The 22,511-nt window shown below is 56.3% G+C and overlaps 2 protein-coding genes and 1 long non-coding RNA gene across 7 annotated transcripts; 1 reads left to right on the top strand and 2 right to left on the bottom strand.

Annotated features, from left to right (window-relative positions):
- Positions 1 to 1,953: 1,953 nt before the first annotated feature.
- On the bottom strand, positions 1,954 to 6,302 carry TSPO2 (translocator protein 2). 5 transcript variants are annotated; one of them, XM_080358536.1, is made up of 5 exons: positions 6,170 to 6,302; positions 5,165 to 5,226; positions 3,571 to 3,777; positions 3,321 to 3,459; positions 1,954 to 2,661 (listed from the first exon to the last, which is right to left on the bottom strand). In XM_080358536.1, exons 3-5 carry the CDS (start codon positions 3,741 to 3,743, stop codon positions 2,479 to 2,481), a joined length of 495 nt encoding a protein of 164 aa, XP_080214662.1. In that variant the 5' UTR covers positions 3,744 to 3,777; positions 5,165 to 5,226; positions 6,170 to 6,302; the 3' UTR covers positions 1,954 to 2,478. The 5 variants fall into 5 exon arrangements, with proteins under 5 accessions (XP_080214662.1, XP_080214663.1, XP_080214661.1 ...); XM_080358537.1 differs by lacking the exon at positions 6,170 to 6,302 and having other exon boundaries at positions 5,117 to 5,236; XM_080358535.1 differs by lacking the exons at positions 5,165 to 5,226; positions 6,170 to 6,302 and adding an exon at positions 3,973 to 4,399.
- Positions 5,171 to 12,165, top strand: LOC308049108. Its single transcript, XR_013923242.1, has 4 exons — positions 5,171 to 5,491; positions 8,935 to 9,070; positions 10,668 to 10,731; positions 12,019 to 12,165. It is a non-coding gene; the product is annotated as an uncharacterized lncRNA (long non-coding RNA).
- A 3,724-nt stretch (positions 12,166 to 15,889) lies between these two features.
- On the bottom strand, positions 15,890 to 22,379 carry BAK1 (BCL2 antagonist/killer 1; the record flags this gene model as incomplete). Its single annotated transcript, XM_080358322.1, has 5 exons — positions 22,217 to 22,379; positions 17,893 to 18,028; positions 17,614 to 17,757; positions 16,119 to 16,299; positions 15,890 to 15,994 (listed from the first exon to the last, which is right to left on the bottom strand). Exons 1-5 carry the CDS (start codon positions 22,302 to 22,304, stop codon positions 15,890 to 15,892), a joined length of 654 nt encoding a protein of 217 aa, XP_080214448.1. The 5' UTR covers positions 22,305 to 22,379.
- Between the last annotated feature and the right edge of the window lie 132 nt (positions 22,380 to 22,511).

Raw genomic sequence — 22,511 nt, 5'->3', positions numbered from 1 at the left:
CCCGTCCTGCTGCAGGGCCACAATGCCAGGATTTAAAAGAAGGGGCAGGAATGGGTGACAGGCACCGCAGTGTCCCCGGGTCTGACCGGGACGGTGCCACGTCCCCCGTACAAGCTGCTGCAGCGGTGCTGCCGTGAGCTGCGGTGCGGGCAGCGTGAGCGATGCCCTCGCCTCCTTGCTCTCTAAACCCTGGTCCCCCCTGGTCCCCGGCGCCCGTCACCGCGCTGCCGCAGGGCTGGGCAGCGGCCGAGGCTGTTGGCAGGCGCTGCCCGGTTAATTCCAAGCCCAACTGGAAGTTAAGGGCGGCTCTGAGCAGCACGGCCTCCGTCCTGGGCTGTGCCGCAGTGTCACTGGGAGCAGCCCAGGGAACGGGCGGCCCAGCCACGCTGCGGGTGCTGGAAGCCACAGGAATTTATGTTCCACGCCAGCCCACGCTATGGAAGGGCGGCGGGGAGAGCTGCTGGCCCGAGCCGGCGCTCCGCAGCACGCATGCGCTCAGCAGCAGATCCTCTCTAGCGTTTGACTCTCTGCTTTATTAATAACAGCGCTCCAGACATCAGCAAATCAATTAAAGTTCCTTACTACTGATGCAGAATGTTTTCTGGAACAGCTGGTAAATCACTGAGTGAGCCAAGGCTTAGGAAACGAGGCTGGGCTGAAAGGCAGGGAGATTTTGTTTGTGCACAAATACTGCGTATCCAGCAGCCCTGAGATGTGCCCTTTGGGCTGAGATCAAGTGTAATGATCAGTTTAATATCAAATGCATCTTTCTGGCTGAAGTTTGAAGAGAGGGATCATCGTTAGACATGGTCATCTGGGAGGTGGCTCTTCCCTCCAAATGCCACGACCTCGTGAAATGTGCCGCGAATGCGCGGCCTTTGAGTCACCGCGTGAGCCGCGGGGATCGCGACACGTCCTGCCGTGGACTGTGAATGTCCCTGACCCCGGGTGGGACGTGGTGTCAGTTCCATAAGCTAATTTAGGGGGAGCGGCACACACACCTTGAGTGGCGCCCAAGGGCGTTTGCTCTGCCTGCTGCCTGCGGATGCTGGAACGAGCAAAACCCCCCAGCGCTCCTTCCAGACACCCCGGGGAAGAGGAGGAAAAGCCCCTGGGGAGGACGGTGCGTGGCAGGGAGGATTGCCCCAGCTCCCGCAGAGCACACCCGCTGACATCCCTTTGTCACTCGCACTCCAAACGTCACCCGTTGTAACAACCCGGATCTCTGGCTGCTCGGGGGCTCGGGCGCCGACCCGTGCTGGTTTTCTCCTCCTCCCGTGGTCCGTGTGTAAGCCAGGGCCGGACCCAGCGGCGGCTGCGTGGCCATGAGCATCTCCCACCATTACAGTTGTTTTTATGCAAGGGTTTTTAGCGTGTCTGTTCAAACAGCCAATATACTAAATGATGCTTTAAATATTCATACAAGAGGGTGCTTTGCTGAATCCAACTTTGTCAATTGATTTCAAGCTGTTACGTCTATTACATGTAGGAACATTTGCTATTTTTGCTGCCTGCAGGAAAACGCAAGTAGCAAAGAGGCAGTTGATGCACTTAGAGGTGGGCGGGAAGGAAGAGGAGCTGAAATGAAGAACAAGTCGGTTAATCACACCGGTTGGGAAATGGGGGGAGAAAGCATTAAAAGACAAAAAATCTGTTCCTGTGAATTCCAGGTTTTCCTTTACCTGAACAAAAAAAAGAAAAAGGCGGGGGGAGGGAGGTATTTGTATTTGGAAATGCTGTTAACGCGGTGCAGGTTTGAAACCGGCGCTGGAGTCACTCAGCAGCTCCAGCGGGATCTCCCCAGCGCAGAGCAGGGCTGGCTGCCCCTTCTCCTGCCCTCCCGCTCTCCAGGGCACGACGGGCACGACGCTGCCCTCGATCATTCCTACTCCACAAATAGAAGCCAGAGCGCCTCGTCTCTTCCCGAGCAGAACGAGACAGATCGCCGCTTGCTCAGGCGCTGGCAGATAAAACTTTAATGGTGTAAAGAGCAAACCAAGTGATACACGAAAATGAAGCAACAGCACAAATAGCAAAAAAGTTCTTAAAAAATGGTGTGTGTGAGCGAAGGGCATTTTTGTTTGGTCCCAGGAGGTGGGATTTACCACGCGTGTGAACAAGCGCTGCTTCCTGGGGGAATGGCAGCGGCTCCGAGGGACGTCCAGGATTTCTGCTCTGAATTATGCTGGGATCATGAGATCCTAATTTGGCGAATGGAATCTGACCTGAAGGCACTAAGGCCACTGCACGGCGGTAGCCCCCAAACCTCGATGGTGCTGGAGACAACAGTGCCCAGGCTAACGGCGCACAGTTACTGTACAGGAGCACGCAGGCGCGGGGTGCAAACCTTCCCTTCGCACAACCGCGGTGCAGGCGGGAGGAGGCGGCACTGCCCCTAAATGAATCCCCGGATCATTAGGTCTTGGTTCACACCAGCATAGTTTAGGTTCAGAAAATGCCTTCGTGTCTGTCTTGCTCTTATTCTCTCTTTCCCGGCTTTTGCTCGGGGTTGTCCTTCCAGATGCGGATGGTGAGGCAGGTGGCCATGGCCAGCCAGCCCAGGTAGGGCAGCAGCAGCAGCGCGGCCGTCCTGTGGATGCGGTACCAGGAGCACACGGTGCCGATGGCCAGCGCGTCCAGGCACAGGATGTCGATCAGCGCCTGCGGCAGAGACCAGAGTGACGCTGCTGCTGGCCCCCGGGAACCGCGGCAGCCACGGGGAGCAGCGATGGGGGAGCTTTAGCACCCAAAAGTCACCCGGAGTGATCCAGAACCCCAGGACCCTGGCTCTGAATCGGTGGGATCTGAGTGCACCACACCAGGAGCCAAAACTGTTAGGTTTTTTGTTCATTATTGTGTTCTGCAAATTAATACACTGTTCATGATGATCAGTGCTGCCTTCTGCTGCTACTGCCAGAACAGAAACATGCCCATCTTAGTACTATTATCACTTAACAAACTTTCAGACTTTCAGGATGCTGAGCGGGCTGCTCGTGGCACAGGGTGTGACTGCCGGGGGACTTATCTCGCGCCCCAACCCTTAACTGGGAGATGCAGCAGCGGGACAGTTGACTCCCCGATCTCCCGCCGCGCTGGCGGGGCAGCGATCGCGCGGCAGGAGCAGGCGAGGGCTGGACGGCACCGATAGCGCTGTCTGGAGCCAGCGGCAGCACCAATTGTGTCTGAGCAAAAGCTCTTCCTGCAGCTCTCTTCACAATTGCACAATGCTACTTAGAAAAAGCTCCAAACGGCCCCAAAACCCGAGGCAGGGGCGCCAGCAAACCAGCTGCCAGCAGAGGAAGGGCTGGTGGGTACGTTACCATCCGCAGGTTTCGGGCACCAAAGAAGAAGGGCGGCCAAGCCCAGTTCAAGGCCAGCTGAGCCCCGTAGAGGCCCATGGGGACGATGGCTTTGCTGCTGCAGCCTCCCAGCTCGTTCCACACCAGGTAGGAGGCGTAGCTGTGGAGACAAACACACAGTAGGGGTTTGCAGTGGGACAGGAGAGTTTGAAATGTCTGTTCCTCCCTGTGTGAGAACCAGCAGGATGGGGGAGCGGGACGCGGAACTCACCCCATGCCCGTGTACAGGACGGTCCAAGCCACAGGGAACATTTTGCGGGATGGACACCATGAAGGTTTTTTCAGCTTCTCATACCAAACAGGTATTTCTTTGCGGTTAATGAACCAGCCAAGGAAACCTCCAACATGAGGCAGGACGGTAAAACCAACAGTGTAAGCCCACATCCTTCCTCGGTGGCCTGACGTAGCCTTGTGCCTGCTGCAAGACAAAAACAATAATCAGCACTTTCAAAAGACATTTTTTTCCTTTGATCTTTCAAGCTTTTTCTTTAATTCCAATTTAGTCTGCAAAGCAGAAGGTAAATATTGAATGTTGCATTCAGCTCTGCTGCTGGCTCCTCTCTGCCCATCTCCCCATCTCTGGAATAGGGGTAATTATATCTGTCGTGGTTACATTTTCCCCTCGATCTACCCAGCAAAGCTCCCGCTGCTATTTCCTCCTCCGTGCGATACCGGTGTGGCGGGTTCAGCCGGGCAGTTGCACTGTTAGGAGGCAGGACCGCGGCTCCTTTTATCGCTCCCCGCGCGGTGCCCGGTCAGGCAGCACACGGGCTCCAACGGCCCCGCGTCCTGCCAGCGCCGTTATCTCTGCCCTGCACGCTATTCTGAACGTGCAGACCCAGGCGGATCATGCCCAGAATCCTTCTCACTTCATCTGCTTTTCCGCCATGGGTCTGTATTTTAAATGGGATCTATAACAAGCCCGCAGCCTTGCAGCAGGTTTTAAGCACCCAGTGAACCTGGTTTGGCACTCCCCGCAGCCCCGGCAGATCCGCGTTCCCCCTCCGAGAGCGGAGGCACAAGAGGAGTTTCTTAACTTGCCCACCGTCTTCCTCTTGCTTAAAAGGAAGGAGAAGTGACTTTACTGCTGAGATGGTTCTTCCACACGAGACAGTCGTGCTAAGACAACACCCAGCTGTCAGCTGCACTGCGGCTGGGAACCGGCCCGTCTTCTCCTTCCTTTGGTCTCTGTATGACCTGCCCGTTTGATCCACCAAGCAACTAAACCCAAATTAGTGCTCAGCAGGAAGGAGACACCAGATTCTCCAGGCACAGAGCAGTCTTGTGCTGCCGGTGTAAGCACAGAACACAGCTGACCAAATGCACCCGGGCAAGACCAGGGTTTAGCAACGCACGAAGAGAGAAGCCTTGCTATGGCCTGTGCTAATTGTTATTATGACCATCACATCACAAAGCAGTCATCTTCAGAAACACACGCCAGCAGTACAAGCCAATTTACACATCACTAAGGGACAAATACCCCAGACAGCACCCCTAACGAACAATTCCTGTACCAGACAATTTATAGCGCTATTAAGCTGTCTATGGAACCAGAAAGTCAACCGAACACTGAGCAAAACAATAGCCGTTGGTCTGCTTTTACAGCGCAAAGCAGCTCCGGCAGAGTTCTGGTTCCTCCACGGCGCTTCAGAAAAGTAAAGTGGGAAAAGCACATTTTTCCCTCCTCCCAGCTCCTCTGTAGGTGCCAGAGCAGGCTGATGGGCTGCAGAACGCACCGGGGCTTGAAAACAACCCACCTCTCACGGCTGTTACACCGGAACGTGGTAGGAGCTGTAAAACCTTACCGGCTCTTAGTGCTGCACAGAACAGGGGTGGACACGCGAGGCCAGCGCTGCGCCTGCTGCTGCTGTGCGACAAAACAACCGTCAGCTCGGTTTTACCTAAATAGCGGGAAAATGGGTGTGTAGGGTGCGCGGTGGCGGTATCAGATTACACAACGAGCCCACGGTCGGGAAGAGTTACAGGGGATTTGGGGTGGTTGAGCAACTGTGCGGGGGCAGGACCGGCTCCTGGGCCCGGACATGGCCGAGACGTGACATCTGGGCTCCAGGTTTGGTTTGGGGACAAGCGTCTCATTCCTATCGGGCTGGGACTGTGCTGGGCATGCAAAGGTACAAATTAGCGTGTCACCTATGAATGAACGTGGTAACTGCACAAGAGCTTGTGCGGAAGGGATCGGGTCCACAACGGCAGGATTGTGCACGTTGCACAGGTGGGAACTCTGCGGATTTGCTCCGTCTCAGGGTCTGTCCCAGAGTCGGTGGCAGAAGGAGCCTGATGTGGGGACAGGGATGTCCCTGCCATGCCCGTCCCCCATGGTTAACACAACATTGATTAACCAGGAGCTTTTGGCGGTCGCCTGTACACCGGCCTTTGGGCTCAAATGCGCTTGGATCTGAAATAAAGACACCACACCAGCACGCTAAATGAGAGCAGAAAAAAGCTAGAAATCAATTTCCATTAGTGAGCTGTCTGCAAGGGACGGGAAATTAAACTCTAATTTACTTCGGTTCTGGGTCATTACCTGCATTTCACGGGCACAGGCAGAATTGCTGGTTCCTAGCAGAACGTGATATTACTGTTAGAACACAGAACCAGTGAGATCTTCTGTTTTATTGGGCTCAGAAGGAAATGCTTTTTTGTGGGAGGAGAAAGCAGGAAAAGGCAGCGTAAAGGGGCAGATTCGCAGCAGCATCAATCGCGTGCTGCTGTTGCGGGGCTGTGTTTATAGAGCATAATTGCCACTTTGCAATAACAGATGCAGTGCACATTTATCAAGCAGTAGCCACCTGCAAATCCCTCTGGAGTCGGTTGCTATTTGCAGTTGGAAACGTCTGTCGAGCAGCGATGCAGCTCGTCCATGGGGTCGGGTGGTTTCCATCGCCGTCAGCCGCGTCTGTGCCGCGGAGGCCGTCACGCAGGTTGCCGGGTGGTGCTGCCGTCACCGCGCTGTGGCAACTTGTTCAGAAAGCAAGAAATCCCACCGTTTTTAGTTGGTGGTATTTCCTTCCCTGGGCTTGAGCACAAACCCGTGATTACTGGTTTGCTTGGCACAGAGCAGCTGTATTCCCAGGCTATTTTAGAGCCTAATATGCCGGAAGAATTGAAAAGTAAGGGTCAAATCAAGAAGATCTCGGTAAATCCGTGAAGCGGGGGGTGATGCTGCATGAATAACAAACGTGAAGGAGGAGGCTGGGGGCGCTCGCAGGCACCCGAGGGCAGGAGGGACGCGGGAGGGAGCGCGGGACAAGGACCAGCCTGGGAGCAGCTTTGGTGGCACCGGCCGGGGCTCCGCGCTGGGACCACGGTGACCGACAGTTTAAATACGGAGACGAGCGTGTCTGTGTGTCCCCGCGCGAGCGCCCTGCGCGGGCAGTCCCGCGCTGCCCGAAAGGCTTCTCTAGCACAACGTTCGCTTTCCTCTGTTACCACAAGTTGATGTCTCAATATTTCTGGTTTGAATCACCTTACAGCGAGGTGAGGTAAACGACCTCTTAGTAGATCATTTCTATACTCGATCTTGGTATGCTGCTGGTCATTACGGCAACGTTCCTGCTGGGTTTCAGATCGCTGCTGTATCGCGGCAGCGTCCTCATGGAAGAAAAGACACAGAACTGAGTTACACAACTGTGTTTGTTTTCCTCTTCTTAGCAACCTTTGCACATTGTCCCAAGAGGTTCTCAGTCTCTGCAAGATTAGTTGCCAAGATATAAAAGCCCTGTTAACCTGAATATATTATTGAAAACCAGCATATATCAATCTGCCCTAGTTTTGAAAACAGAGATGCTGGGTTGGCTCCGGCATAATCTGCCGCGCTCCTCGGGAGCCGCCGGAGCTTCTCCAGTTTACAGAGGCCACGGCGGTGCCGGGGAGGGACCTGCAGACCCCCACATCTGCCGGGCAGTTCCCCCCGGCCAGCCTCGGCGCACACAGTACAACCTCTCCTTTTTCAATATGAACATTTCCCCTAGCAGTATTTGTACTGAACAAAATCCTGTCTTACAAAATTCCCAGATATGTTGAAACAAGACTTTGGGACAGTATCTAGGAATATCCAGCTTGTCCCTTGGTTTTGCCCCGTGGGCGGGGGTGGTGCTGGGCAGGGGATGTGGGTCGCCCGCTGAGCCTGAATTGCCAACCTCTCTCCACTAGAGGGAATTTCAAAACGCCTTTTTTAGGACTAAAGTCCAGTTTTTGGCGTGTGGAACGCGCTGCCTGCAGGACCGTGCGCGGGGGCGCTGGCCCTGCTGTGAGGCACAGGACCTGTCTGGTTCCTGGCTGATTATAACCGATCGCAGGAACAAACTCCATTGTGAGGTGAAGCAGAAAAGGCTCCTCGGTGGCTCAGGGCTCAGGCTTTGGTGCCCGTGCGCCCCGGGTCTGCGTGTCCCGCAGGGCTCTGTCCGTGCCGGCTCCGAGCCGAGCGGTCGGGCTGAGTTCCAGGTGAGTTGCGGCTGCTGGAGCCCTCGCCGCGCTGCTCGTTTGTCGGCAGCGGAGCGGGCGTGCGGAGCTGCCGCGCGATAACCGCGGGGAACGCTCCGCCTTATCGGCGCCCGCAGGCTGCACCTCTGTAGCCAAAGAGTAAACTTAATGGACAGAGTCCAACACCGGCTTTCGTGGTAGGAGCAGCTTAGTCTGGGGACGGGAAGAAGATTGTGAGCAATTAAGTTATGCAGCTTGACGAATTATCACTCTCTAGCTGAGCTTCTTTAATTAACCGCATACACAGACCCAGCCCAACACTAATGTGACATAAAAAATTTTGCCTTCAACTACCATAACCAGTACTACCGGCTTTACCACAGCACTTGGTAGCGCTGATTCTGACCCACGTCACGCGTGTCCTGCAGGAACGGTACAAAGCCCCTGGCTGGGCGCTGCGCTGCGGTGGGTTGAGCGTTATCACAACCCAGCTGCTTAGTTCTGTCTTACTAAGTCATGATCGCAACCCTTGTATTGATGTCAGATCAGGGTATCAGATTTAAAGGGAGCCAGAATAATAGTGTTCACCAAGGATTTTATAATGCCTTAATAGAGTAATTTAGAATGCGTTTCAAGGTCTTTCCCACATGCGGAGTTAATTGAGAAAAGCTATTGCAGTTCCAAGCGCTGCTCTCACTTCAATCAAGTCCATTTTCGTGTGCTGATGTGCCCTAAATTCCCTGGTGCAGAGTTCCAGCCGGAGAGGCTTTGGGGAGAGGGCGCAACGTTCACCCCTCGGGAAGAAACTGGGGAGAGGGTTTTCCCGTGGGGGTTTTGGGGACAGCGGGAAACTGGGAGGCAGCGTTTACCTCCCCGAGGGGTCAAAAAAGCAGCAGGTCGCCCCTGGACCCTCAGCTGTGTCTCTGCAGCTTTCAGAAAATCTCCCAGATATTTCCAGGGGGTTCAGGTAACGAACTGGGGATTCAGAGCAGCACCAGGCAGCGACTGGTGAGCTCCAGGGGACTCGTGCCCTTTATTCCTGGGGCAGGATGGTGCCCTCGTGGTGGGATGGCTTTGGTTTTTAATGACATGCAGCTGAGCCACAGTCATTACAGCTGTTGTCGTTATTTAGCTACAGATATTTGCAAGATCGCAAGGAAAAAGGGCCGTGGAAGATCCCGTGCTGCTCATGAGCTGCTGAGGCACCGGCCGGGCCGCACAGACCGCATCCATTTCAGCGTCCTGACCTTTGGGGCCGGTTCTGCAGAGTAAGTGTAGAACAACACCACCTAAATCACGGGTGTAAATCCCCCCAGACGAGCACAATCAGCACTTGGAAAATGCCAGAGAACTCCCCTGGACTATTCTGGTGAACAAGCTGATGGGCAGAGTGGTGGTTCAGGCAAGTAAGAGGGCGTTGTTGGAGAGAGTGGGCTCTGAATTGGAAACACAACTTGTATAGAGGCAGCGGTATGGTCTGGTCTCCTTCAATGAGTGTTCTAAGTACAAAACTGAATTTATTGCTGGCTTTGTGCTGAATCAGGTGTTCTGACTGTAATTGGAGAGGTTCCTCATTCACAGCGGAGACCCATCCCAGGGCCCCGAATTGCTGCAGTGTTCTCACAGCACTGGATGAGCAGTGGACGTCTACAGGGTGTATTGAGTGCAGACTTGAAACTGCTCTGCCAGAGCTCCTGATGGCTGGACAGGCTCCAGCTTTGACCCGAAAGCAGAGCAGAGCTCAAGCAGCTCCATGCGTGTCGGAGCGGCCGTGTCTGCGGGAACGAGCTTGTCCCACGGTGCAGATATAACTCCAGGGTTGTCTTATCTCCCGTTTGCCCAGACCACAATTCAGGAAGATTGTTCAGGGAAAGGCAGGGAGATCTGGGAATGAGGAATCAATTGGAGGAGGCTCTTGAGGCTGCCGGTTCGCAGGGTGGAACAAACCCTGGCTTGTAAGCGGTTTGCTGGGAGCTGTTTGGCCCATCGCGGGTGTCCCTGCTGCCTGTGCAGCCGCGTCCCACGTGGAACCCCAGATAGAGTCGGTGTGGGAGATAAATGGGAGATAAACAGCCCGTGGGGACAGTGTCCCGGCCACATCCAGGGCAGCGTGTGCGGGCTCGGCCAGGGCTGCGGGTCAGGCACCCGCCAAGGGAGGGGAACCTGCCTGGGAGCAAAGGGCTTTGTTAAAGAAGTGAAGATGATAAAAGCAAGTGTGATTTCCCAGCTCCTGCCCACTCGTGTTTAATATCCAGGAAATTAACTGGAAAAACCTCTATTTCCGCAAAACTCTGGGTGGTTCTGAGCTTAACCCAGTTCTAGTTATAAGGTACTTGTCTCAAATAGCAGATCTAGATTGCCACCAGGTCTTGGGTTCTGGTTTAGAGTCAATCTTATTTGAATGGCCAAAGGCAAATAATTCAATAATAATGGCCTTAATTATTTTTTTAATAATTTAATTAGGAGCTTGATCTGGTTTTGGGGCAGGACACAAAGTGGATTATGGGAGCAGCTGGCTCTTTAATTAGGGCCATTTCTCTTTTGTTAAAGTTTAACCTATGCTCACACAGAGAGGCAGAGACAGCAAGGGATGGAGCTTCAGCAGCTCTGCTGGCGTGGGATTGTGTGGGGTTGTGTTGGGTTGTGTTGTCAGGTTTGTATTGGGTTTATGTTTGGTTGTGTCAGTTTTGTGTTGGGTTGGGTTGTGTCAGGTTTGTATTTGGTTTATGTTGGGTTGTGTCGGGTCTGTGTTGGGTTGGGTTGGGTTGTGTTTCTGCGGGTCTGTGTGCAGAGTGCCAGGTCAGCCAGGTACGTGTGAGATTATGTGACTGGAAATACTCTGAACTTGCTCGAATCTCACTGCAGCGATCCCGAAGCACCAACTGGCAACTGTGTCACGCACCTATTTATAGAGACCAGGAACCAGAGGGTAAATATTTATTTAGATTCCGATGCTTAATCTGCTACTGGCTGATTGTGTGGAAAGCCTGAGCCCCCACTCTTTCTACAGCAATTTATAACCGGAGCCTTCGTCTCCTCTGCCCTCCCAACACTCCCATGCACATTCCATGGGATTAGTGCTGCAGAAAACAGGCACGGCCTGGGTTCAAACCCTCCGGCTCCCCGTGGTCCCCGCTCCTCTCCCCAGGCACCCTGCCCTGCAGGTCCCCTCCCTCCCTTTAACTGACGGGCACTGGAGGCAGGAATTGCAAACCCAGCACCCGGGGCGCTGAAGGGGGTGGCCCGGAGCTGTCACTGCTCTGTTGGACACACAGACTTGTTTGCGATGACACGGAGCTGTGGAGTCACTTTCCATGGCTGGGCTGGCAGAGCGGTGACAGCTGTGCGGGGCCGCCCCCGCCGCTCCAGCGCAGCGCCCTGCACCCGCCACAGATCCTGCTGCGGCCCCGCCGCTCCCTCCGCAACAGACGGGACCGAGGGCAGGACAGGGAACTGGAAGGATGCTCATGGTCATCAGCAAGGAGTGATGGGGACAACGTCTCCCCTGCCCTGCCATGGTCACCAGGTGCCTCCCAGCACAACCAGTGACCAGGACACTGCGGCTCCAGAGGGAGGCTCCCCCAGCCCCAAAAGGGGGTCTGTAGAGCCTCGTGCTGGAGCTGGAAGGCATCAGAAGTGGCTGCAGACTGGGGTCATTAGCACAGGTGTGCTGTGTCTGTGCCTGTTAACAAGACACATGCTCGTTAGTGTGGCACACAGTCCCAGCTGTCCCACCCCAAGCAGTGCTGTTAAACCAGCTGCGGTTGTTCACTAACAGAGGTGTTGTCATCCCAGTACAGGGAAGCGGCAGCACCTCCTTGTCTTGTTTTTGTTGAGCTTTTGTGATAAGAACATGCAATTCCCTTTCACTTGCTGGGGTGTTTTATGGCAGCTGAGGATCCTGTTGCACTCTTCTGTAAGAGACTTTTCCTTTGCAGTTTCCTGTCCTTACTGTTTCCTGCCGGGGAGGTGCAGACACGTCACAGATCAGATCCCTGACTTCTGGGCGGGCTGGGCAGCTGCTCACGCAGCAGATTCCTATGGCAGCTTCTTCATCCCTGCGGTATTTGCTGCAAAGCAACTATTTTCCAGGGATGGCAAAGCAACCTTCAGCAGCAGATTTTTCTACCTATCTGGCTCTTTATGCTAGAAAAAACATAAGAAGGGCTGGTATCCCTAAACTACTGGAGTAACCGAGATTAAATATCTTGTGCAGGAGAACCTATAATGTACCCAGAGCAGCCTGCAATGGAGAACAGCTTCTGGAAGAAAACCCTCAACACAGCCAGGAAAAGAGTTTGCACTGCATGTTCTGTTTTTATTTTCACAGATATATATATAATATATATTATGTCATTTTAAAACAGAATATTTGTGAAAGAAATGTTAACTCATAAAAAGCAACCCCCGCGTTCCACACAGCCCCTTCGCCTGCGGCTCAAAGATGAGCTGCCGGCAGGCAGAGCTCGCTCCCCTCTCCTGCTGCTACGGGGACACCCTGCGGTCTCCTCCCCCCCAGAAAGAAACGGTGTTTCCCGGTCGCTCCCCAGAGTCAGTGCGTGTTTTATGGCTCCGTCACACAGCCCGTCCCTCCCCGCAGTGCTGGGGGAGGCCTGGGGGGTGGGGACGCAGCGGTGCCAAACACCGTGCGCTTTGGTGCTGTGAAAAGGCAAGGAAGAGCCAGGATTCCTAGTGACAGTGTGGCTTCAAGTATACGTGTAAACCCCATCCCGCAGAGCTTCCCAGGACGCTGCCACCAGCCCTGGCCATGGGGACGCAGGTCTCTCTGGGGCAGCGCTGGCCCCGCAGCACCCGGGGTTTGGCTCCGAACGGGGGTCAGACCTCCCTTCCAACCCAAGCGGTTCAGTGAACAACCCTCTGCCTGTGAAGAGCTGTGGCAGAGCCTTCTCCTCAGCTCCTGCCTTCGTTCTCCCATCGAGAGCTCCCCACGCGTCTCCCTTAGAGGGAAAAGGCTGAAGCCCTGGGCACAGTCACCACCAGTGGCACCAGCGGCTGGGAAGGGGACAGCAGCTCTTCAGTGCATCGATGGGCTTGTCTAGGACAGATTATACAATATGTGACTGGGCTGCTGGCTAAACAAAGTTTACACTGCTTAAAAATATCACAGTTGATCAGGGCTTTATCCCTGCAGAGTAAACTGCCTGATTCAGCCCTGCGAGGGAATGCTGGGGTTGTTCTAAGAACGCAGTTTTATCTGGAGCTCTATAGCAGAGACTCCAAAATGGCACAGCCAGTCAGAGCAACAGCGAAGGTGCTCGGGTGGCCTGTGGCAGCGCGGCCAGACCTGCCCGGGCCCCGCGTGGGTTTGGAGGTAGATCCCGCTGCGGCTCCACGGACGCGCACAGCACCAGCTGCTGGGGCCAGCCCGCCCCGTCCCCTCCGCTGCCACCCGCCCCGTCCCCTCCGCTGCCACCCGTCCCGCTGTCCGGCGCCGCAGGGCTGGGGACATCCGGTGACGGGACGCAGAACTGCACACCGGCCGGCGCCGCAGTCCCGCTTCAGCCCGTCCTTTCACCGCGCGGGAAGGCGAGGGGAGGCGGGAGCAGGGGAGACAGCGCACCGACACCCTGAGACACCCCCCCACATCCCCTGAGCAAACGGTCACATGGAAGCTTTGCTACAGCACCTATTTTAAAAGTTCTGTGTCCTGGGACCACAGGCTTTATCAGCTGCCATAAAGCTGAAAAACGTTCTTTATTTCAAGTCTGCTGGCCTTACAGCTGAATTTGGTTTGCAAGCTGAAACACCCATGGCTTTTGGGACAAGCACAAGCTCTCTCCAAGCTTAGAGTTCTAGGAGGGTGTCAGTGCCGTAGTGAATAAACGCTGCTGTACTGTTTTCTTTCCAAGGTCCCCTGAAAAAGTCCTGCTGGACACACAACCACAGCAGACATCAGCTGAGAGGCCAGTGCTGTGTCAATAATGGGGGCGATTAAGAGAAAAGGAAAACGACAATTAATTCATTTTCATTGCGGCAAAAAGGCTCCATCTGGTGGTGTTTCAGCCAGAAGAAGGTAAGGTGTGGGGATGGGAAACTGCAGATGACACTGAGCTGGTGAGACGGGGTTCACACCAGAGAAGAGTCTGGAGACCGCGAGGAAATCTCCAGATCTGCTCAGGACAGGTGAAGAGGTGGCACGAGGGAGAGTGAAGTTGCGTGTGGGTGAACGCAAAGAAACACCCTTGCAAGGGGAGAAAGGAGCTTGTGGGCTCTGAGCTGCTGGGGGCAGCGCAGCCGCAAGCCCGAGCACGGACGAGCCCTGCAGGCCTGTGCTGCTCAGCACACACCAAGCGAATAAAGCAACCAAAACACATATAGAGAAGAGGAATACTACAGCAAATATTGTAATGGCTTTCTATTAAGCGCAGTCCAGGGCACTCCACCAGAGAAACGGATACGCAGAAACAGTTGGGATCAAAATGATGAGCACAGAAAGACCCTGATACGGAGACAGGATGAAAGGTTTGCCGTTCTGATGTTAAAAGAGGCAGGAATGTGTTGGCATGAGTGTTACAGAATTCTGGCAGGTCCTGCTAAGGTGCTGCAGGGAGGATTGAGCTGTCCTGTCCTGTGTTGGACAGGGTGGGTGGTCACAAGCTTAAACTGCAGCAAGGGACAGAAATTGAGGGGAAAAAGGTCTTATCTGAAGGTAGAGATCAATGTAGGAAGGCAACACTGGAGTGTTTTCAAGCCAGGTTAGCCAGCTGTGGCAGGAATGTGGTTGTGACGGTGGGGCAGGGGGCGGCTCCGCGGTCCCTGTCCCCGGGGGCTCTGGTGGCGGCCACTGCAGCAGGTGACAGGAAAGCTCAGCCTGCTCAGGGCTCCCCTTGTCCCAGGATCCAGCCCAGAGGGCCCCACGCATCAGGAGAGGAGCAGGGACATGGCAACGCTGCTCCGCGCCCTCCCGCAGCGTCCCTCTGCTCCCTCCCCACCTGCGCTGGGGGTGCTGGTGCTGGAGCAGGTTTGGCTCAGACAGGGCCAGTCACAGTTTCAAGCCTTACAGAGTCACTTGGAGTAAAAAGAGCAGAGCTAAGCCACGTGTCATCTGAGATGATCCCCCTGTTTCGCAAAACTCAGAAAGATTTGGGAGAGTGGAGCCTGCTTCCCTCCCTCCCCTAAAAATCACGCTCAGGCATTAGTCATGAACGGAACAAGATCAAGTCACTCCCTAAGATGCTGTGCCCAGAGGGGCCGGGCTCTGCTCTCTGGGAAGCTGCAAAATACTGCAGCCCTGGGCTCAAGCAGGGCTCTCCGGCACCGTCCTGCAGCGGCAGGGTTTGCCAGCAGCCGAGTGCTCTCGCAGCGGCCGCAGGAGCGCGGGGGGGCGGGCAGGCGGTGCCACCCAGCACCCGCAGCTCCGGTAGTGTTTGCGGAACCTGCCGGTGCTCCCCGGGCCGGCGGCACACGGGCCTGGGCTGGGGCAGGGACGTCCCGCCTGCCAGCGCCACCAGCGCCGCGCAGAGCACAGGGAGCCACAGTGTTTCTTTAAAAAGGGGCAGGGATGCTTGTTAAAAGGAAAGAGGAGGCTCAAGTACGGGGGCTCAGGAGCAGAGGAAGGTGAAAGCAAAGCCCCGCACGGGCTAATGCTCACGTAGAGACATTGATTGCAGCAACCAAGGCTGCGATCCCTCATCAAATGCAGGCAGGGGCTGGGCTAGAGCCATCTGCAATGGGGGGCTCTGCACCTGCCCCACTGCGCGGACAAGACCCACACGCTCACACACACACCCCAGCATCATCACAGCGTGTTTGTGACTCCAGAGGAGCCTGTTCCGCCTCGCCGCTGCGTGCCAGGAGCGGCACAGTGATGCGCCGTCCTCAGCGAGGCATAAAACAGACAACAAATTTGAACGTTCCCCCCCTGTCCCCCGCACTGCTTCTCTCCATAGCTCCTGGTGGTGTCCGCGTAGGCGCCAGAGACCCTGGGCCCTGCGGCGGGAGGGTCACCGGTCCAAGCTGCTCTCTCTCTTGGAGGTCCCTGGAATCCTCCCTGTCTTGGGAGATGTCAATGCAGAGATTTGAGAGCGAGCTTGGCCGGGCCCCCCCAGGTTCTGCCCCCACCACAGTCAGGGCCTGAAGAAGTGTCGTACCACTATGTTCCCCACCACGACCAGGACCAACGCCACCAGCATGTACGTCACGTAAACATTGTCCAGACTGAGTGCAGCCACCTAACGAGAAACAGAGAATAACCAGAGCGTGTTAGAGCTGCCTGGGCCAGGCTGCCGGCCCCGGGTGAGCCCAGCCGCCGCAGCAGTGCCCCCGGCCCCAGCCCCCCAACGCCCGCGGGCTCACCCATCCTCCCTGCTGGGCGATCCACTGCGCGATGCGGTTCTGCAGCATGAAGTCCGCGATGTAGCGGGCGATGCGGCAGAGGAAGCCCGGGATGCCCTGCTGGTAGACGTGGATGGCCATGCGGTAGCCGAAGGCCAGCAGTGTCACCACCCGGCCCCAGTTGATGCCACTCTCGAACAAGCTGGAACGAAGGTGACGGTCTGGTTAAACCAGCGCTCCCTGGCCTCTGCAGCCCAGGGCAGGGCTGGGGATGCTGCTCTGGTCCTTGAGCTGCATCCCAGCCACACGGAATTTTGTGTCTAAATGACGTGTGGCCACCAACAACCACAGGTGTGTTCAGAACAGAACAAACACGGCTTGGGCCACAGCCGCTGTTTGCCTCAGCCGGCTGGGTTAGGGATGTCCTGGGGAAAAGGAATTTCCAAATCCCGTTTGCGCAGCTACAGGCTCCGAATGGCTGGAGGTGAAGCTTTGGGGTGGCTGCTGCTGACCGGCCACCACCCTTCCTGTCCCCCAGCTCTCCACCCAAACGCAGGGCACATCAGGGCCTGCCGGTCCTGTGCTTTCATGGGCAAGGGTGTTAGACAAGTTAAGCTGGACCTGGCGGTGGTTTAAGGCGTCGGGCTGGAGGCTGCAGCGAGCTCAGGAGCTGCTGCACGTGCAGCCAGGAGCGGAAACTACTGCCCGAAGCACCCCTTGCTAGTGCCCGGAGGTAAGGGCTTTAAATATATCTAAGGTCAAAGCGTGTCAGAACAGGATTTTCCCTTTTCCTGCATAGACAAACCCCTTCAAAACCAAACCCTGATCTGATCTTGCCTTAGACTGACACTGCCAAGGGCTGGGAGCCTCCAAAATGTGCCTGGTCGATGCCCACTGCTCCCACCCAGGTTTTGGTTGCCGTGGGCACAAACTGCATTGCTGTGGGCACCTTTGGCACTGATCTATCTAGACTAGTTTTTGAAGGTGTTTTTCCTGGTTTCCAGCAAGGTAAGCAAGAAGGAAAAAAAGGAAAACAAAACAAAACATTGAAAAGAGTAGACTCAGGCCCCGTGTTTTAAACTTGTGTCCTGTTCCCGGGCACAAGGGTGGGCAGGCAAAGGGAACCGTCTTCTCTGCAGAGTCCTGGCTTGGAGCTGCCACCGTGCGGGTCCCAGAGGGAGGTTAGAGCCCGGGAGGGAACAACAGTGACACAGGAGCACAAAGAGAGGGACAGAGGTTAATTTACCTGCTTGCGGTGTGTTCACCGCCTCAGGCGGGCAAAGCGGTGAGAAGAGCAGCGTGGCTTCCCAAGGACAGGGGAGCAGGAAAAGGACAGAAGAGAGGCAGTTAGACACGAACACCGAGCGGGGTGCACGGGACGGGGAGCACAGCGGCTCCGGCTTCTCGCCTGGCTCTGTCCAGGGGGACAAGGGCTTAACCCGGCGCCCTGGCCGCGTCTGCCCGCTCACTCCCCGGTGCCCGGCAGCAGCGGCCCTGCCCGCAGCCGCGGCCTCACCTGGACGCGATCCTGGTGAAGTACTCGTAGGCGTTGTCCTTGGTGGGCTGCAGGGACTTGAGCATCTCGCGGAACTCCGCGTCGTACCGCTGGTTGATGTCGTCCCCGATGATGGCCAGGCGCTTCCCCACCTGCCTCTCGGTGCTGCTCAGGGGAAAGCGGCATTTTGGATGGGTCCGCCTCCCCAGTAAGACCGGTAAGCCGGGCCCAGGGGGTGTGTAACGGAGCCTGGCTTGGGATGGGGTTGAGGGACGTGTGTGCGGTTGGTGTCAGTTTTACCTGTCCGGCTCCTGCTCAACCTCCGTGATCTCTGGGTCCATGGGCACTTCTGCCCCTCTCTCCTCTACCTCCTGCTGGTAGCGGTGCAGGGCGTAGCTCCGGAACACGAGCTCCGTCTCCTCCGCCACCTGGTTTTCTGAGAGACGAGGAAGAAAAGTCAAGGGGAGAAGCTTGTCTCCCCCGCTCCCCAGGCTGGAGAGAGAACATTCCCTCCTTCTCAGCCTAAATTTGTGTGGGTTTGTATGAACACTGGCCTTTAGCAATAAAACAAAAAGAATCCAACATAAATTAATTCCCAGAAAACTAATTTGGAAGGCAGTCTTTGTTCTCTGGGGCACAAGCCACCTTTTGAATCCACGCTCGGCAGGAGGGAGCTACGGGGCCGTCCCAGCACAAAGCAGCTGTGCAAGCGCTGGCGCCCGGCAGCTCCCCCAGCTCGCGTGAGGGCTCAGCACAAACCCAGACCCAGCCCAAAGCTCCGTCTAGTGCCGCCTGTCCACCCTCCACAAACAATCTTGTTTTCCGGTGTCACCAACGCTCGTGCCTCGCATGGCAGCAGCAATGACGTGGTGAGCGAAAGCTAAAGGGGTCATTTTAGTGTAATTCCGTGCCGATTCGATCACACATCCACCAGCTCGGCAGCAGCGCCAGGGCAGGGTTTGCAACTTCTGCACGGGCTGCTGCAGGAACAGAAAGGAGAAGAGCTTTTGTATAACTCATAAACCGTAACCCAGACCGGTGACTCCCTGTCCCGCGCTTGCAAGCAGATAAACAGGCAGCTGATCGGTCTGAACCGAATGCCTGCTCCAGCACACGCCTGCCATGGTGCAGGAGCAGCCACCCGAGTCCCTGCTGCGCTGACAAACACCTGTGGAAGCGACAGGGGCGGCTGCAGGTGAGCTGGGGCCGGGTTGGTGTCCCAGCTCTGTCCCTGATCCTGTGAGCAGCCGGGCTCAGCATGCCGAGTGTTGGGGCTTCAGCCGGCAACGTGCCCATGCAGCAACGTCACCCGGCCCCGGCAGCGTGGGAAAACCCACCCGGCTCCGGTGAGCAGGAAATGAGTCAGAAACAACCAGCGTCAACAACCGTGTGCCCATCTGCAAACGGCCGGAGACCCGCACGCGCGTCCCCTGTCCCCGCACCGCTCAGGGAAGGGTCCGGAGGGAGCGGGGAGCCCTGGCGAGCGGCTCAGTCCCGTACGTGTCGTGGTGAGCGATACCTTATCGCACGCGTTCCACTGCTCCTGGGGCTGTACCCGGGCTGACACGGGACGGCCGTGATTAGAGCTGGGTTTGGGCTGGCTAGAGGGGCAATCTGGGCTGGAGCACCCAGTCCCAAACAGCCGCCAGCCCGGCCACGTCACCCGCAGGGCTTGGGGAGCTGACCCGAAGGGCCCAGTAACACAGTTCTTCCCCATTTCTAAGATACAGAATTTGTAGGGGACAGAAATGGTGCGGACAGATCAGAGGCTCCTTCGGCAGGGTATCAGTATTCAGGGTGGAAATTCATAGACATTAACCAAGGCGCGAAGCCCAGGGAAATGAGCTGCTTGGGGTGACCGTCAGCAGCGTGGGGCCCTGCAGACCCGCGGCTCTAGTGACAGCCCTGCAAGACGTGCCGGTGACACGCAGCAGATCAGCACGTCCGCACGAGCAACGCTGCACAGCGGCAGTGCGGCTCCTGCCGCCAGCCCAGCTCCGACCCCTGCCCAGCACCCAGCGCCCCCACCCGCCAGACTGGCCCCGCAGCTCTCCGGCCACTGGAAATGCCATTTGCCACGCCGGGATGCCGCTGCACCAGCAACGTCCCGGGGCTGGGACGTGGGGACCTGGCCTGGCTGACAGAGCCGTCCTGGCACCGCTCCATCCAACCCTGTACCCAAAACAAGCCCCACCGCTCAGCACCGGCTTTTCCAGCGGGTCACATCCACGCGGCCCACGCGCGGCTCCGGGGACGCGGGCCCAGCCCTGGCGGCTGCGGGGACAGGACCTGTTGTGCGGAGACTCCGCAGCGCTCAGCTGGGCTGAACGGAGGGGCAGGGAAACGCCAAGCCCTGCTCACCGTGTTTTCAGGGGATTGTTTTTTGTTTTGCAGGAGCAGGTTTATTTGGTGGCAAACAAATCCCACCTTTCCTGGAGCCAGAAAATGAAACCGACTGACTCAGAGTTTCAGTGAGGCAGAACAGAAGAGGAAATAAGCGCACCAAAAAAAATCCCTGGTTTTAATTACCCCAGCCGCTATTTTTGGAAACACAAGGACAGGCAATCACACATCTTTTATCTCCCAGGAGTGTCTGTGGGTCTCTCCCATTCTAAAGAAGACGATCTGGATCAAGATTTGCCTTTGGGCTCCCAGCACCAGCAGCAGGAGGAGTAGAGCTGCTTGGAGCTCCTCCGGGGGCCATCGGGGCCGCGTTAGGGCTCAGGAGCCCCCAGACCCCAGGGACGGACCCACTTTGCTCTGCATCCAGAGCAGACTCCCCAACAGCCTCATCCCTGGACACACATCGCACACAACACTGGCCAGAGCGCGGCCAGTCTCAAACGTGCACCAGATGCATTTTGGTGCAAGGTCCTTTGTTTCTCACCATTCCTGTTTCCCAGAGAGCAGCTGCGCTACGGTAGTAACTGGCAGATGTCACCAAAGTTATCCATCAGACCTCGTTACAGATAAATTAAATAGCCCTGCTACAGACTGTAATAATGACACATGCAACCTGGCAGCATCTCTTTTGAGCTCAGGACACGGGCAGTAACTGCACCGAGAGGCGCATCTGTTTGCACAGAGGGAGATTTCCAGCCTGGGAACAGCAACTGGCTGCGAAGGGAGCAGACGGCTCTGGGGAACCAAGATCCGTCTCCGGAGACTCCTGCCCCAGGGGAGGCTCAGCTCCCCGCCGCGGCAGCTGCAATTCCAGCGTGGGATGAGTGGCATTTGCCATAACAGACTTGGGTTGGCTTCCACCAGGTGGTCTTGCAGATGAAGACGCGGAGACGTGCACCGGTGCGTGACTAATGTCCCCAGGCAACTATTTACCAGTTCATGACTTGCTTCACATGGAATGTCAAGTCCAAAGCGAAGACAAACAACCAAGGACCAAACCTCACACCTCTGTAGGTATGTTACGTGAGTATTAAACACACGCAGACTGATAAGCAGGAGAACCGCTGCCAATCTGACCTGGCAAACTGCATCAGGGCGGCTGGGCTTTCCGCGCCCAGCCCTGGCACCGCGCGCAGCCCTGCGGGGCTTGCAGAGCCCCGGCCGTCTCCCCGCCCGCACTAAGGGGATATAACAAAGCAGCTCAGCGTCGCGCGCTGGGTCCCACTCGTGTGGTCCACGCAGGAGCTCAGGGCCCAATCCTCCCGCTGGTTTTCACATCAGCGTCTCATTGGCTTCAACAGGAACTCTGCATATGTAAACAACTGCTCTTATTTTCATACCTTGTAGACTTTGGTAAGGGAAGGACAGGGTATTTTTTCTCTCAGTGTATTGTGCAGGATGTAGCATGAATGGTACTCTGAGAGGGAGAGGAGTCCCGGCAATACCAGAGTCTAAATAACACTATCAGGCCAATAAACCAGCTCTGAGCTGGATCTGCGCTCGAACACATAAACAGTTAGGCAGAGCTGCTAATCTCCGCTAGTGACTCAGCCTATTTACAAGTCCACCTGCAAAACAGGTTAAGAAGTCACCGTGTTTCACGCTCCCGGTGCAGCGGCATTGTGTCATTTCGGGATAAAGCGGGAGCTGAGCTTTTTCCTGGGCTCCTTTCGGCCCCATTGCCAGTTTCACCCACTAACGTGAAACACAATTACACAGTCTGCTGGGCTCGGCACACACGAGAAACAGACGGAACCGCTTCTGCATGTTGGGGAGCCATAATTTTTGATTGCTGCTGGGCCAAGGCACACTGCAGAGCTCAATCCACCCAGCGGCCGGTGCAGCAAGACAGAAACGATGGCTGGAGACCAGGGGCTGCTCAGCAAGGTGCATTTTTCCATGTGATTTAAACCTCTCTGTCCGCAGCACCCCCTCCCCTCCCGCGCACCCAGCGCGCAGCTGCCTGCACCCCGTTCTCCCCGTGCCCTCCCAGCCCCGCTGCTGCCCCCGCGCTGCCCCAGCGCCAAGCACCTCCTGACAGCATTCAACACGTGCTCTCCCCGTTCGGTCCAGCACAGCTTTATGGAGCTGATTCGTTACCCCAGCCTTGCTGGTATGAAAGAAAACCTCCATCTTTATGAAGAAATACAGCAGGGGAAAAAAAGAAAGCAAAGAATGGATTGAAAATGCTTCCTCTGCGGAGATCCCAGCAAGCTCTTACCTGAGTTGAGCTCTTGCGACAGCCGGCGTCCATTGCTTCCCCGGCGTCCGGGGGCCCTCGCTGGGTCCCCGTTGTTCCCTGAGGCCATTGCAGAGCGATGCTTGGGACTATCAGCTTCACCTGGAGCGAGGAGACACAGTCAGTGCCCAGGTGAGGAGCAGCCAGCGGGGACCGGGAGCCGCTTGGTCCCTCCCAGCTCCCAGGCCAGCCTTGGGAACCCCTTGTGCTGAGCCAAGGGCTCGAAGGAGCAATGCTGCCAGCTTTTATGTGCCAGCCGCCTGGCTCCTCCCTCCTG

Source organism: Nesoenas mayeri (genome assembly GCF_963082525.1).
Source record: "Nesoenas mayeri genome assembly, chromosome: 23".
NCBI classification, from domain to species: domain Eukaryota; kingdom Metazoa; phylum Chordata; class Aves; order Columbiformes; family Columbidae; genus Nesoenas; species Nesoenas mayeri.
The sequence above is the reverse complement of the archived record's forward strand: the minus strand, read 5'-3'. Positions and strand labels throughout refer to the sequence as shown.